Source organism: Macadamia integrifolia, unplaced genomic scaffold, assembly GCF_013358625.1.
Source record: "Macadamia integrifolia cultivar HAES 741 unplaced genomic scaffold, SCU_Mint_v3 scaffold1082, whole genome shotgun sequence".
Lineage (NCBI taxonomy): Eukaryota > Viridiplantae > Streptophyta > Magnoliopsida > Proteales > Proteaceae > Macadamia > Macadamia integrifolia.
In genome coordinates, this window is record NW_024868080.1 from 138,898 (window position 1) to 156,443 (window position 17,546).

Below are 17,546 nucleotides of genomic sequence, written 5' to 3' on the forward strand. Positions count from 1 at the left end.
GAGGCTAATATCAAGTTCGGTGAATCTTCACGTACGTGAACGTCCTCAGTTCGTGTATATAATATCTATTTTCTCTCTCCTCATTTAATATGTGCCATATCCACGGATCAGGATGTCCACATACATTTACTTACGTGAAGATTCATGGTTCTCTATTTTTATTTAGTAAAACAGTAATTAACTCTTCCGTTAGATTTGGTTGACCCACTTACTTGTTAGACAGAGACTCAAATACTTTATTATTGGTAGGAGAGATACGGGAGAGAGTCCTACACTAAATGGGTTCTTAAGAAGAGGTAGACCCTAAATAAATAACTTTTGTTTTCAGTTATAAGAAGAAGTCCAATGAAACACTAATCTTTCTTTCGTTGATTCCTTTTACTGTGCAAACTTCCAAGCTTGATAATAATTTTCATGGCGATGGCGACGTCCCACATTCTTGGAGGACCTCCATCAAACCTTTTGGAGCTCCACATTGTAATTCTCTCTGCTAAGCATCTCAAGAATGTTAATTGGCGTCACGGCGACCTCAAACCCTACGTCCTCTTCTGCCTCGAACCTCGCCGTCGATTCGCCACTAAAACTGATGAGTCTGGATCAGTTTGCCCCGTCTGGAACGAACGCTTTACTCTTCCCATCAATCTTCCCTTCCAAGACTCTCTTCTCACTCTCGATATCTACCACTCTAAACCCTCCGAAACCGTTAAGCCTCTCGTCGGAAACCTACAGTTTCCTCTCAAGGAATTATCTGTTTACGGCGATTTTAGTATCAGGACACTTGAGCTACGTCGTCCCTCCGGTCGTATCCAAGGTAAAATCCGGTTGAAGCTCGCTATTCGTGAACGTTTGCCATTGCCGGATTATTACTCCAGTGCCCCGCCGCCGCCGCCGCCTCCGCCTCCGTCGCGTTACATTCCTTTTCTGCCTACTCCACCGCTGCCTCTGTATCCTTCCGGCAGTTACTCAGACCCTTATTCTGGTAATTACTCGGGATACTATTCTCACCCTCCACCAGTTCCTTGGCCTTTATTCGATCGTGTATCTGCTTATGGTGGGTTGAGTGGGCATTCAGCGGCATCCTACGATCGCACTGGTTTGGCTGTTGGAGGTGTTGCAGGGGCTTTGGAAAGGCTTGCTTTGGAAGAACGGATGAAGTACGAGGATGAGAGGATGCCGAGGGTTGCAGCAGAGAGGTTCCAGAACGACTTGTATACCGGGGAAGATTACAGTGAGTACCCTGTTGATTACTGAGTCTCCTAGGTTCAGTGGTTTCTAATTTTAGGGTTTAGTGTTTTCTGAGAGGGTGAGGTCGATTGATTTATAAACTTGTATATAATTGGCCTTTCTTTTGGTCTTTATCTATGCCTTGTTTCTAATTGCTGCTTTAGTTGATTAATATCTATTGGACAACTACCATTCATTATAGTTTCATGTTCTTTCACTGTGTGATGTCCATTTCATAGTTTGTTATCTTCCCTATGTTTGAGTTTTTGGTTTTCTTGGGGCGAAATTTCGTAATTGAAATGTTTGTGCATTAAATGTATTGACTTGCATGCATTGATGTAGATATAGTTATGGGTGTAAGTTTGACCTTAACAGCCCGATCTTGTTCTGAGTTTGAACAGTGCTTGGACTAAGTTTTTTGATACTGAGGGTGAACTAGGATTGAAAAACCTGAGCTCAACTCGGTGAAATTTAACATTGAATTTTTATATTAGAAGTTAGAGCTCCTATTGGTATTTTATTTTTCTATAATTTTTTAATGTATAAAATATGAGTGGCAAAAACAAGTCAATGGAGGCTAATCCAACCATTCCTGAAGCCAAGATCAACTCAATCCGACCCAACCTAGCCTTGACAAAGTCAATTAGGCCGGGTTGGGTTGGTATAAACCCGACAGGATTGGGCCTGGGTTGAATTTTGAGGACCTAAGGTTGGGTTAGGGTTAGGGTTTTAAGGAACCCGACCCAACTCGACCCTGTTTTACCCCTAATAGTAGTAATAGATCATCTATAGGAAATAGATGTTACAGGTCACTCTGGTTCCTTTCTTATGCCTATGTGCAAGTGCTATTTCCTTTGACTAAAAGGACATTCTTTTTAGTAACTTAATTGGGGTCTAACTAGAACTTGATTTTCATGAGTTGGAAGGATTCTAAGGGCAGACTAAGAAAGTAGAATGTGGTGTTTCCAGGTAGCATAGACATGGCCATGCATGAACTTGTCGCATGTATTAGGTTAGCACAACTTCACATGCTTTCTTTGTTAACCTGTGATTACAAACATGCAAGTCTATTACCTAAAGGAAAAATTATAGACATGCAAGGTGGGGGTTAACCTTGCTGTGATATACTTCCTTGACACCAGAACTGGTTCTGTAGCTATTGCCCAGCTTGATTTTAGGACTCTATTTGTTAATATATTAATAGGTTTTGGGGCTATGGTCGAACGGATTCGAGAGATTTGAGGAATATGATCTTTCTCCTAAATTCCCAAGTCAATAGGGAGTCCTGGATGAAGGGAAACTTTCGAAAGAGCAATCGCCTTCCCATGCTCTGTTTCCATGGGGTAGGTGATGGTCTATTTCAATATTTATACTTAAGGGCTTAGTTCTGTTAATTACATTACAGCCCTTCCTTCTATCTCTGGTTTCCATTAATTCCATACCTTTTTGAAATCCCCATTCTGTCTTCTGTCTTTTACTTTTATTATTATTCTATCTGTTTGTTTTACTCAAGTGGTACAAATAATTCTGAATATTTACAAATTTGCCACCGTTCTTTAAAATTAAGCTTCTTATTATTCTGGCGGGTCCATAAGTGATCTGAATCGGGTTATTGAAACCCTGGATCTGCATCACTTTCTTTCTTTCTCATTGTCATTTGAAGAGTTTGGTGACAATGACAATTATTTGCAGTGGATGTACGTAGAAATGACTCTTACCTTCTTTAACCCAGAACATATATTTGTCCCAATAGTTTAGCCGTATGTGTGTGATGTAGTGACAAACTTACTATAATTCAGTTGATTCTGTAATGTTTTGGCATTAATGTTAAGATTAAGGGTGTCAAAAAAGCCCGATCAATCCGAACTCCCCCTAGCCTACCCTAAGCCCAAACTGACCTGAGCTGAGATTTTAGCCCATAGGGTGGGCTAGGGACCTCAACCCAAGCCCAACCCAACCCAACCCAACCCAACCCAATCTAATTTTTTATATTAAGCATATAATAATATAAGGCAAAAGAGTTAATAATTTTTCAACCAAAAAAAAAAAGTTAATAATAAATGAGTACTTATAGGAAAAGGTCTCCAAAAAGTCGTTTATTTTCCGCAATCTACATATATATATATATATATATATATGAAAACTTTTGTTTTTGGTCTCTGCAATACATCAAGATCAAGTAACCAAGTAACTAATAGTACTATGGGTTAAGCCAGGCCTAATCAGGGTCTATTAGGGTTGGGTTGGGTTAAACTCAACAGGGTTCGGCCTGGACTGAGATATCCCAGCCCAAGGGGCTTGGGTTGAGTTAAGATACCTTAGGGTTGGAATGCCCATTGACACCCCTAGTCTAGGCCATCTTTTGAAAAAAAAAAATTGCCGCCTTTGTTTTTTTCTCTTTCTTCTTCCCATGTTTTTCAGCATGATAATATTTTATTTCCTCTCATCCCAATCATGGTAATAAATTTACTGTTCCTTTTTATAATGTGCATTCTAAGTTTGGGGATCTTGCCATTCCCCTCTCTTCTTCTTCTTCTTCCTCCTCCTCCTCTTCCCTTCTCTTGTTCTTTTGCAACCTTTAGTTTCCAACTGCAGCAACACAAGCTATTGGTTGGGTCCAAACTGGACCGAAGGGGCTAGAGTTGGACCAAAAACTGGCCCAATTGTCTGAACCACTCCAATGTCCAGGCTCATTGAGCAAGCCCAGTTTTAGATATAGATTCCTTTAAGTCATCGGAGCAATTTAGCTGCTTATCATGTGTTGGGCCGAAGATGGATGTTATTCGCACGGTGATAGTCATTCAGCTTTCCAAAACTTGTGGGTTAGTATTTCCAAGCCAGGCAATCGGTTGGACAAAAATCTGGTCCATTCATCTGCATCACTATAGTGTCAAGATTCATTGAATCAGTCTAGTTTCAAATTTAGATTCCTCCATATCATGGGAGTAGTTTAGCTGCTTAAGTGTTTTTATTTTATTACTATAATTAGCTAGATTGGATAGAAATATTATATTCCAGCCCTGTTTCTATATTATTTAAGGTTTTTTTCTTCTTTTTTATTTTAATTGAATCTTCTTTTTCTGATTCTGCCCATTGTGTTTACTGTTTAATTATTAGTTGGTTTCAATTAAGATCCCCAAAGCCTACCTATTGATTTTACAAAATTATCAGGGTTTCAGTTTCCTAATTCCATTTGATTTTTCATTGTTTTGTAAGTCTGGCCATTGGATTACTGTTTAAATTTACTGATTTGTTCTCCATACCTAATAGTCCACTTGGTCAGAGTTTAGGTCAAATCAGATGTCTTTATTGAGTTCTCAGTTTCTGTCTTGCTGGTTTTTTTTTTGGATAAGCTCTGTATTGCTGGTTATTATTCCTATTTCTGTGGTTCTGGCAAATTTCTCAAGTTTCCCAACCCTAAATCCATTAGGTGATTAGAACCTAATCAATGGGTGTTTAATTCTGTTTGGGGATTGATACCAATAAGATCCCTTATCCAAGAGGCATGACAGAAATAGTGATTGAATTCGTCTCCTTAGGTGCGTCTGGTGGCTCCACAAGCCTAAACTCGTGTGGATGTCTCTCCAACAATGGATGAGGCTCTCTTCTCTATTAATCTTCACTTCAAGGGATTGGTAGCCTAGTGAAAGGAAGCCCTTGTCCAATCATTGCTTGGGTCGGCTGGTTGTGGATTCGAATTGGAATGTTATATTTTAACTCGTTGGTCCTTTGGAAGTGCTACTTGCTGTATGGAGACCTTGGGCCATCTAAATGTCTATGTTGGATTTTTAAATGTCAATAAAAGGCTTATGTGTTGCGATGTGGTCCAATGTGGTTCAGATGTGAAATAGTTCAGCTCGACTTGGTCCAAATCGCTAAATTTCCTTAAAATCTTTAATAACTCATAACTTTTAAATCATACCTCAAAATTGGATGATTCAAAAGGGATTTAGAAGCTGACTCCCTTAGCAAAATTTGTTATAGAGTGTTGCTTACTTCCCCTTGCTACCACGAACTGTTCACTCTTTCAACAGTTGGATGTTAACAATGCTTTTTTGGATTGTGACTTGGATAAAGAGATCTACATGTGAATCCCTCATGGTTCTAATCGAGAGAACATCAAGTTTGTCAATTAAATAAATCCGTCTATGGTCTTAAAACAATGATCTTGAATTTGTTTCAAAACTTTTAGATCAAGATCATTCAACAAGTGGATTGTTCTCAATCCAAAGCTGACAATTCCCTCTTTTCTAAGATTCATGGAAATTCAACTTCTAATCTTGTATACATTGATGATATCATTACTAGGAACGACTCTTCATCTATTAAGGCCATCAAAGCCTACCTAGTTCCAACACAAATTTGATATCAAAGAATTAAGCATACTATACTTCTTAGAGATTGAGGTTGCACACTCTTCAAAAGGTGTATTTCTTGCACACAAAAATTTACTTTAGATATTCTTGATGATATAGGTATGATAGTTGCTCGGGTAAGCGAGTTTCCCTTCGAACAATATCTTAAGTTAGACTATTCAATGTGCTCATAACTTACTCCTTCTTATCGTCATGATTAACTGGTAGTCTCATTTACCTTAAAATTTCAGGGATTGACATTGTTTACATTGTGTTTTACTTAAGAGACTACCATTTCATGGAAAATTAAGAAGGAATTGACTCATGGTCTTCAACAGAGGTTATCATGCTATGGCTTTGGTGAGCTTCAATGATTAAAATATTTATTCGTTGATTTGGATTTTCTTCATCCCCAACCAACGACTTAGCATTGCAATAATCAAGCAACTCTTTACATTGGCACCCGGAGTTCCTTGAAAGAACACATAGAGTTGGATTGTCATTTGTTCATAAAAAGATACAATGGGGTTTATACAACCATTATCTTTAATAGATTCCAATCTATTTTGTGCAAGTTGGCCATTCAAAATAATCATGCTCCAACTTGAGGGGTTTTAATGGTTACATCTTTACCTCAATCGATCCTTTATATCAAGCGATTGTTGATTCACACCTTAAATCAAGGGATAGCTTATATGTATGTGTATAAATTCTCCTTTCTGTATTGTACAATTTTTAATGAATTTACCCTAATTTAACAATAGCTGAAAAAAATCTTAACCCTTAATTATGATGCTCAAACGAAATTGTTTGAGCATTTAAACACTAAGCATATGTAAAATATGGAAGAAAGAACGCTACCCGCTGGCGCAGATAAACTCAGGTAAACTCCTAGACACAGAGAGTGTAGAAAATTATACTGCCCCTCCACTGAAGAAGCACCCGCATGCTGGAGTGTACCTATGCCCACGTGGTAATGTTCTTTTGCCTGTAAAATATATATGCCATGTGAGACCATATGGTAAAAATATATATATATATATAATTTTATTATTATTATTATTATTATTATTATTATTTTGTTGTGAAGGAAAGCTTGAATAATATATGAGGGAGGGAGTTTCCCACGATGGCCAAATGCTAATTTGGGCTTATGGAAAGCCCATCTTATAAGTCATAAATTGTGGGTTTAGAAGAGGGAAAGGGTGTGGGCCCCCCTCTGTCTTTGAGAGGACTTGCTGAAGGATGCGCAATATATAGATAGAAAAAAAGAAAAAAATATGCCATGTTTGGAATGTGTGTAATTAAGTTAAAACGTATACTTTTTTGTTGTAGTGATGTTTAAGCTTAACTTCATGTGTTAGAAAACTTTTTGAAAATCAAATTAAAATTGATGGAATCGAAAAATTAATGTTGAAACCCATTAACCTCGATTGTTAGCTTATTGAGTCAAATTTTGAAATGATTTGGGTTACTTTATAATAATTGAATCTAAATCGATGGAGGTCCGAATCCAAAAATTTAAAACATGATAAATGGTTCATAGAAACAAAAATTAATATCTCTTTGAATTTTCCCCGCTTGATGGCTTTTGATGTTTCATAAAATCCAAATCCTTTGTGGGTTCTCCATCTCCTTTACTTTGAAGACACTGTAACTTTTCCTCTCTAGGGATTATCCTATCAATCAATTCTTTAGATATTTAGTTTCACGCATTCGTATCCACAAAATTAAGGGCCAATCTCTCTCTCTCTCTCTCATATCAACCAATGTATATCTTTTTGAGATGTTTTTATCTCATCTAACAAAATGATGAATGGAAAAATGCTTCCCCCCAACCACTCTTTCAATCAAATATGTTGACGAAATCTCATGTAATGATATGATAACTGATGATTTGCTAACCTTTCCTATCCTCTAGAGACAAGTATTGACATTGTTTAGGTTGTGTTTGCCTTAAAATTCAAAATATTGACATTGTTTACATTGTGTTTTACTTTAGAGACTTCTATTTCATTGGAAATTAAGAAGCAAAAAATTGACTCAGAGTCTCCAGTAGAGGCAGAATATCTTGCTATGGCTCTTGGTGAGCTTCAATGACTGCAATATTTATTTGTTGACTTGGATTTTCATCATCCCCAGTCAACGACTTAGCTTTGCAATAATCAAGCAACTCTTTACATTGGCACCCGGAATTCCTTGAAAGAACACAAAGAGTTGGATTGTCGTTAGTTCATAAAAAGATACAATGGAGTTTTATACAACCATGATCTTTCATCAAATCTTCTCACCGACTAGTAGATGTTTTAACCAAAGCCTTGGAACGTGATCAATTTCAATCTATTTTGTGCAAGTTGGCCATTCAAAATACTCATGCTCCAACTTGAGGGGTTTTAATTATTACATATTTACCATAATCAATCCCCTAAATCAAGTGATTGCTCATTCACACCTTAAATCAAGGGATTGCTCATTATCCAATTTATCCCTAAATAATCGAGGGGTTGCTTATATGTATGTGTAGAAATTCTCCTTTCTGTATTGTACAATTTTTAATGAATTTACCCTAATTTATCTTTAACTGAAAAAAAAAAATCTTAACCCTTAATTATGATGCTCAAATGAAATTGTTTTGAGCATTTAAATACTAAACATATGTAAATATGGAAGCTACTCATTGGTGGAGGAAAACTCCTAGACACAGAGAGTATAAAAAGAATATGCTGTTCCCACACTGAAGAAGCTCTTGCACGTTGGAATGTACCTATGCCAACAGGGTAGTTCTTTTGCTTGTGAAATATGTATGCCATGTTCGTGGATGGGTAAAATTATTTATTTATTATTATTATTATTAGTGTCTTTTTGTTGTAGTGATGCTTAAGCTTAACTTCATGTGTTAAGACACCCTTTTGAAAATCAAGTTGAAATTGATGGAATCGACAAATGTTGATACCGGTTAACCTCAATTGTTAGCTTATTGAGTCCGATTGAGATAGGTTGAGTGAGATCGAATCTTTCAAATTCTGAAATGATTTGGATTACTTTCCAATAATTGATTTGAAATCGATGGAGATCCGATTCCAAAAATTTGAAACGTGATAAATGGTTCATAGAAACAAAAATTAATGTCTCTTTTGTAATTTTCCCCACTTGATGGCTTTGGATAATTCATAAAATCCAAAACCTTTTTGGGTTCCCCATCTCCTTTATTTTGAAGAGACACTGTAACCTTTTCCTCTCTAGGGATTATCCTATATAGGCGTGTCAATTGGTTGGGTTGGGTCAATTTCAGTCGGGTTTAATTGTGTTCGGTTAATTTTTAGGGCTGCACCATGAACGCCCGTTTTGCTAAATGGGTTTAGCTAGTGTGGACATGGTATGGTTGATAATCAGGATGGTTCGCCTTAATCAGGCTTTAACCAGGATATAGACATATTTAACTTTAAACAGGTTTTAAAGAAATCCTCTTTAAATTTGGTCTTTTAAATGTGCTTGAAAGGAATACCAATACAATGAGGCAAAGATGGGCATAACAAAGAAATATCCCATAGTGAAAATAGATTAAGCCAAAGATGGAAGCTGCTAAGTTACTAAGGTACTCCGTTTTTAACCCAGCGGAACTCAAATCAATTAAATTATGTCTACACAACCCAAGTTGAGCAAGTTTAGATCAATTAAACTATGCTTGAAACAGATGAATGTTCAGATAACAATCACCACCATCTCAACTCTACATATCACATAGTCTTAGCACTAAATACAAATAGTATTAAAAAAAAAAAAAAAATACAAGTAGTATTAAAAGAGTCAGGCTAGGTCGAGCTTAAATGAGTCAGTTGATCAAGTCGGGCTTATAAATGTGTCGGGCCGGTCGGGCTAGGCGGCTGCATCATGTACCACTTATTTATAAACGAGTCAGGCTCAAGCCGGACATGTTTATTAATCGGACCGGTCTAGGTTAGGCTATAAATGTGTCGAGCTCGGTCAAGTCTACCAGTGTGGGCCTGGAATTGACCACCCTAATCCTATCAATCAATTCTTTAGATATTTAGTTTCAAATGTGTATTGTATCCACAAAATGAAGGGCCACTCTCTCTCTCTCTCTCTCTCTCTGTCTGTCTCTTATATCAACCAATGTGTATCTTTTTGACATGTTTTTATCTCATCTAACAAAATGATGAATGGAAAAATGCTTCCCCCCAACCACTCTTTCAATCAAATATGTTGACAAATTCTCGTGTAATGATATGATAACTAATGATTTGCTAACCTTTCTTATCCTCTAAAGACAAAGTTTCAGCTGGCAAGTTTATGCAAGTTGATTTAACTTTGGATTGGGAAGCTAGGTGCATTGCATGACACATAAGATTGTAGAATTTGATGATTCTAGCGAGACTACTGCTCTCTTGAAAGGCCACGAGGTCTCATCAATAATTGGAATATGACCCATATCTCATCAAGATGGGTACTAGATAAGACTATGATTGATGACTCTATGATAGTGATCTACTAAGTTGGCCATTTGGCGGATCTAAAATTTATATACTTTGTCCATATTTTCAGGTTGGAAGCTTTTGTACGTACATATACCTTGTATCATAGTACGAAAACACTGAAGAGAAGAAGTCATAGCATGGCTATATCTATATATATATACACACGTACAAAGCCTGGTGGTCAAGGGAGGCCAAGAGAGTTATAGATAATATCAAGAGAAATATAGATAAGGCAACATAATATCAATTCCTAGCACGCAAGGAATTGAATCCTATTTTAAGTTGATTAGTTCTGCCCTATACAAGGATATGTATCAATACATCCCCTCAAGTTGAAGGTTCTTAAGGACAAACCTTTAACTTGCCACGAAGAAACTAAAACCTTATCGACGACAAGCCCTTAGTCATAATGTATACAATTTGATCAATAGTGGAAATGAAATTGACTATTAGTTTACGTCATGTCACTTTCTCTCAGACGAAGTGAAAGTCGATTTCTACATGTTTGGTGAAACCAAGGAAAATAGAATTGGATGAAAGTTGTATCGGGCCTCTATTGTCACAACATAAATAGGATGCTATAGTGGGAACCCAAGCTCGATAAAGAGAGATTGGAGCTAAGGGAGTTTTTCCGAGGCATCTGCAAGAGCCTTGTATGCTGATTCAGTGGATGAATAAGCCATAGTCTTCTGTTTACGAGATGACCACGAGGTAAGATTTTCGACAAGATAGACTACAAATCCACTTGTAAACTTGCCATCATCAATAGAACTAGCCCAATCAACTTCTGTGAATGCTTGCAATTGTGGGAATGAATGCTCAATCAAAAGACCATAGTTCAACGCGTATTTTAGATACTTGATATGCTGTGGATTGGCTCTCTCAATTCATGAACTATATTCTTGTTGGAAAAGGAAGTTGATGATTTCCCCCTTTGAAATCTATTTGGATGGCTGCAGGGATAATAGTGTTCCTAATATTTTGTGGTAGAAAAGGAATCTGAGAAGATATAAAAATGTGAATAGGCATTATAAGGTGCTTATCAATGTCATGTTCCAGAGCGTTCATGGAGCTTCAATTATTTTGCCATGCAGTGAGATCTATTAATGAGTTGGTTATATCTAAGAAGTTGACTTTTTGTGACCCCCTCAAAGTCCATTCAGATTTAGGAGGATGTGTGGAAGAAACCTGAGTTTGGTCATGTGGGTGCTAATGGGATTTTAAGATATTCTCCTGGTGCTGACATTAGAAGTTTTAGTATGTATGCGGGACTGGCCAAGCTGAAGGCTTGGAAACCTATCATTAACGGGAAAAAAAGAAATTTAGGGGGGCGACTAATTTCTTTGCTAATTATCAAGTTTTTTTCTTAAGGGATAGGACTTGTGTTTGACATGAGGCTTGATAAAGTTTGGGTGAAATATGTGATTTTATCTTTGGTGGTTTAGTATATCAAGGCGCGTTCTTTCCCATGTCGTTTCATGTAACGGTGGAACTATTATAAGCCACATTTAGAGGTTTTATCTTGGAGAATCTCACACAGTTATCAGGAGATTAATAATGTCGCTGATTCTCTAGCTCGTAAGGCTGCTTTATCGTTGATAGAGTTTTGGGGATAGTTAATTGTGAAGGATTTCAGATGGGACATGGAAGAGAGGCCTAGATACAGGTTTAAGTGAGCTTATTCTTGGTGGTAAGTGATGCTTAGTGAGCTGGTTTTCCCCCTCTACTGATGACAATGTCGAATTGAAGGGGAAAACTAAGAGCTGAAATCCCATAAATGAACGTGTGTTATAGGTGCCTACAGCTACATATGTCCCTTCAATGTCATTAAGGAGGTGGAGCGGGATATTTATGAAAACAAAAGGGAAATGTGGTATACAACGTTCAACCTTGCAAATTTTTCTCACAAAAAAGGATTTTCAATAAATAAATAAGGTATGAATATATGAGATACAAGATGCATTATTTATTAATTTAAAGAAGAAACCTAACTAAAATTTAGAAAAACACAAAAAAAAAAAAAAAATTCAAATAATAAAAATATACAAGCCCAATAGTGGATATTGATGATCAATCTAGAAGTGGGAAGACATTAATTGCTTTTCATGGTGGGATCATATCTATGCACGGGAGAGGTGACAGAAGAGGTGGTCATGGTAGGAGTCCTAATATTAGGGGAGGTCGTGTAATCGTTGAGGGACGGAAAGGTTTGATAGATTCGATTTCTCCTAGTATTCTCTAAGAAGGTGCTCTGATTTTGAAATACCCTAACATTGCTACAATCGATGAGGCAGCCTTTTTAAGAGAAGATCTCGATGGTTTTGAGAGAGTTAAGTAAAGAAAAGTCAAGGGAAAGAATAATGGGGAGTCTTGCCGGAAGTTTGACCAACTTGCCTCGTTGAGAAAGTGATTTGCTCTAATTAGTGAAGGTTATGATCTTAAGATTTTGTAATTCTTGGGGTTGATGTATAGCTAACCCCCCCTGGTGAGGGGTGGTTGGTTTTCTTTGTGTTGATATTGCTGGCTTGGTAGCTAGTTGTTATTTATTCTTTTTCTTTTTTTATTCTTTAAGACAAATGACCTTTTAGGGAAAAACAGTGGATATTGATGATTTGAATGTTCTCATGCATTTCCAAAAGGGAACTTAATTCCTCACCAAATTCTCAATTTAAGTGGTGCCATCACACTACATAAGCATAGGCCTTTGGAATAGAGCGTTAATGGGTTGCCCCAACAAGCTTATATCAAAACATTTATACATTACAGAAAGGTAATATTTCTTTGAGAGATGGATAGATAGGTATGCTGCCGATATTATGTATGTTAGTGGAAAGCACCAATCAGATCACATGATGAGGTATCATACAAGAAAGATATGGGGGTCATTTCAAAAAGGAGTAGAGAGAGATAGATACAATGGATGCTAGCTTATGGTATACCTGTGGCATACCCAACCTTTTCCCTATTTCTTTTTCTTGTATGTCCAAATGATTTGGTTCATGGTTTATTTTTCTATTTGTTTTGGTTTCTAAAACTGAATGGGCCGGCGGAGTAGGAAATGAGAGGAGCCATTGTTGCCTCTAGAGAGCCATGCTATGTATTATTTAGTATGTGTATTTTTTTGGGAAGTGTTTCTTGTGTAGGAGTGCAATTCTTATACATGCATGAAGGTCCGTAAAAGTACACAAGAAAATATTCACAAAAATGTCATTTTCTATTACATGCGACGTGGACTGGTCATTTCACCCCATATGCCCAACAGAGGGGCAAACTCCCACTATATTTCTATCATTAAGGTTTACTTGAACCCGAAAAAAAAGGAAGAAGAGGAGGTTTACTTTTGTACTCTATTTATTTGATTTATTATTATAAATTAATGAATTATGATATCGTTATCATGAAGGGTTTGGATTAGATTCCCACTACTACATGCATCCATCATTTTAGGTAGAGAATTGAATTCTTATTAGAAAGGGGAATTAAAGTGGGGTCATAATACAATTGATGATTCCTTAATATGGTTTCCATGTATTACCACCGGATCCAATATTATGTTAGTTACTTCAAGCCAGTTTGGTTCATACTTATTGACCAAAACTCATACTTATTATAGAAATAAGTGCAACACTAGTTTGTCTAGAAGGTTGACATCGACAAAGCAGTACCCTAGCCTTTGGACCACAAAGGAAGCTTTCAAATTGTCAACAATCAATCAGAGCGCAATCCGACTGGGTCATGATGCTCTTGTCACAAGATTTATCCACCACTAGTTAGTGAAGAATCTCTCCCCCTCCCATATATATAACAATAATTTTCCTAACTAAATGAGATCAATTACATGATTTCATAGTGAAGTGAAAAAAAAGAAATCATAAACATTTCACTTAAAAAGGGTGGATTAAATGGATTCTAGCCCTCCTAATAGTTTTATTTGAGGTCATACTAGAGTCAAGACCAAAACTGTGTATGTATTTCTTTACAACATCACTTATGAACATTAGACTTGCCCCTAGCTCTTTTAGTTCATTCCATCTGAATTCGATCACCGCATCCTTACTAGGACATTCTGAGGCTTCATTTGTACATGACCATACCATCTTAAATGACATTCTTGGAGCTTGTTTTGGATCGATGCAACTTTTAAATCTGTTCTAACTCAATCATTCTTTACTTTATCTCTCTTAGTCTTAATGCTCATCCATCTCAACATCCTCATATCTGCTAAACTTAAATTATATATATATATTACACTTCTTGAATACTTACATTCCATCTCATGCATCATAGTCGATCATACAACTGTCCTATACAATTTTCCTTTAAGCTTTAGAGAAATTTGTCGATCACATAACACTCCAGATGTACTTTTCCACTTCATCCACCCTACTTATATTCTAAGAAAAACATCATCTTCCATATCAAGTTTCTTGTTTATTGTTAACCCCATATATCTAAAATAGTCATTTTGTGGTATCTCTCTTTCCTCAAGTTTTACCACTTAGTTATCTATCTTTGTGCGACTAAAGTTACATGCCATATTCTCTGTCTTCATTCTACTTATTTTAAGTCTTTTTTATTTCAAGGTAGATTTTTATAACTTCAACTTTTCGTTAATCCATGCTATTATCTCTTCTATCAAAACAATATCATCAGCAAAAAGCATACATCGTGGAACCTCATTTTAAATGTTCTTAGTTTTTTTTTTGCTAAAAATTTATTTCATAAAATGAAAAAAGGAAAAAGCAATTACATCCCAACAACCAAGCAAAAGAAGAACCACCAGCCTCCCTATCCTCCCACCTTCGGCATTGCCATCAGTAGGAGAAAAGGAAAAGCGCTAAGGGAATCTATAGTTTGGTCTGCCCTTGGCATCTCTAGAAAGAACGTCCCCTATGTGGGGCGGCAAATTCACATCAACTCCTGAAGTGCCACTCTTAGCCGCATCTCTTCCCAAGAAGTCTGCCACTGAGTTCCCCTCTCTGTAATTGTGAGTAATTTTCCAAGAAATTCTTCTCATGTAAGTCTGGAGATATATCCACCTTTGCAGAGCAAACCATGGAATCTTCCATTGCTGGATCAGAGACACAACAACGCTTGAGTCTGATTCAATCCACAAACGTTGAATGTCTATGTCCTTGGCCCTCATCAGACCCTCTATCAGCCCCTCTACTTCAGCCTCAAATACCCCTGTCACCCCCATATATTTTTTATATGAGCATAGAACTTTACCAAAGTGATCATGAAAGATTCTTCCCGCTCTAGCGTGCCCAGGATTTCCCAGAGAGCTCCCATCAAAATTTAATTTGATCCAATTGATGGGGGGTTTGCACCAGTAAACCTCCAAAATGCCTCGACTATTATCTTTTTGAATATATAATCCCAGGCGTTTGCAACACATCAGGTCTGCCAAGGAATTAACTCCCTTTGCTACAGGAGCGTTTCTTCTTATTTCTTCAATCACCATGAGCGAGATGTATTTTGTTATCCGCTCCACACCCTCATAGATTCTATTATTTCTTTCCCTCCATAGGTGATCTATAACAATACCAAAACACATGGTCCACGCCTCCTTGCAGCTCACATTTTTAGTGTTTCTTTTCCACCATTGGGCAAGATCCAAAGTAGAACCCTGGGCACTCCATCTAAGATTAAAGCACTGGCATAAATCATTCCAGATTTCATCGGAAAAAGGGCACGCTATAAATAAATGATGCATTGTCTCTTTTGCTGCCTTACAAAGAACACATCTAGAAGCAAGAGGCACCGCTTTCTTTTTCACCATTTCATCAGTAGGAACCTTTCCATGAAGCACCCTCCAAGCAAGAGATGAGACCCGAGGTTATTACTTCTTACACCAAATGAGTGAAACCTAGGGGGTAGTCGGCTTTTTTTCTCTAATATCCTCCCACGCAGATTTCAAATTGAAATTCTCATCATAAAAAAGGCTCCAAACACATCGGTCAACACACTCATAATTTGGGATTTTAATTTGCAAAACAGCATTAAAAACATTTGTCATAAAGCATGAGTTTACCACATGTATGCTCCACCTATGATTGTCTTTAAATCTGTCCACCTTTCCATCAAGCATCGATCTATCCACATCTTCCACACACTCTTCCAGCGCAAAGCCACCCACCCAATTATCCTTCCAAAATTTAATGGAGCGACCATGACCAACGACCCATCTTTCCTTAGAAGAAATAAAGTTCCAAAATTTTCTAATGCCAGGCTATATGGAAGAAGCACTATATCCCTTCTTAGGTAACCCCTGTTTGTTTAGGAATCTAGCTCTCAAGAATCTACTGGCCAAGGAATTTTCATGCTTGATACGCCATGCAGTCTTACAGAGCATAGCTTTATTCACATCTCTCAATCTTCTCAATCCTAACCCCCCTTCCTCCTTAGGCTTACAACATTGGTCCCAATTAACAACAATTTTTTTTGTGGCATCTATCTCTCCTGACCAGACAAAATTGTGCATCCATCCCTCCAGAGTTGTAATTAGCGACGACGGCCACCAATACACAGCAAAACTATGAGCTGGCATACTCATAATCACCGATCTCACTAACTCAACTCTTCCTGCCAGGGATAGCATCTTGCCCTTCCACCCAGCCAAACGGTCTTTCACTTTGTCCATAATAGGCATCACAACATATTTTTTAACTCTACCTTTAAAAATCTCCACCCCCACGTATCTTGTAGGAAATGTACAAAGGGGAATCCCCAATTCTTATACAATATCCCTCTTTCTTTGAGAAGAGATCGAGCCCACAAACAATTTACTTTTCTCCAAATTGATACACTGGCCAGAAAATTCCTGGTACATGTTAAGAAATTTCTTCAGATGTCTGACATATCTGAGAGATGCATAGCAAAGATGAAGATATCGTCAGCGAACAAACTATGGGCTGGCGTTATCACACCACGAGGACCCTTAATCAGCTTTAATTTATTTTTCTTCGACAAATCATCTATAATAAGCCTAAATAGATAAGGACTTAAAGCCACACTTTGATGTAACCCAATTGTAATTAGGATCTCGTTACCTTGACCTTCTATGATTCTCACACTAGTCATCACACCATCATACATGTCTTTAATTGTATCCATAAACGTACACAATGCATTTTCTTTTGTAATGCATGCTAGATTAACTCTCTAGTAACCTATTGTAGGCTTTTTCTAGGTCAATAAAGACCATATGAAAATCCTTGTTGTGGGATCTAGATTTGTCCGTGAGTCTCCTTAGTAGGTAAATAGGTTATATCGTTGATAAACCTAGCATAGAAATGAATTGGTTCCTCTAGATATTAGTTTCTCTTTTTAGGTGGGCTTCAATAACCTTCTCCTATAACCTTTAATATTTCTTATAGTCTCTCTCTCTCTCTCTCTCTCTCTCTCTCTCTCTCTCTCTCACACACACACACACACACACACACACACACACACACATATATATATATAT

The 17,546-nt window shown here is 37.2% G+C and overlaps 1 protein-coding gene across 1 annotated transcript; it reads left to right on the top strand.

Moving 5' to 3' along the window:
• The first annotated feature begins 420 nt into the window (after positions 1-420).
• LOC122062672 lies at positions 421-1,316 on the top strand. The gene has a single exon (XM_042626313.1). It carries the CDS (start codon positions 421-423, stop codon positions 1,249-1,251), a length of 831 nt encoding a protein of 276 aa, XP_042482247.1. The 3' UTR covers positions 1,252-1,316.
• Positions 1,317-17,546: the final 16,230 nt, after the last annotated feature.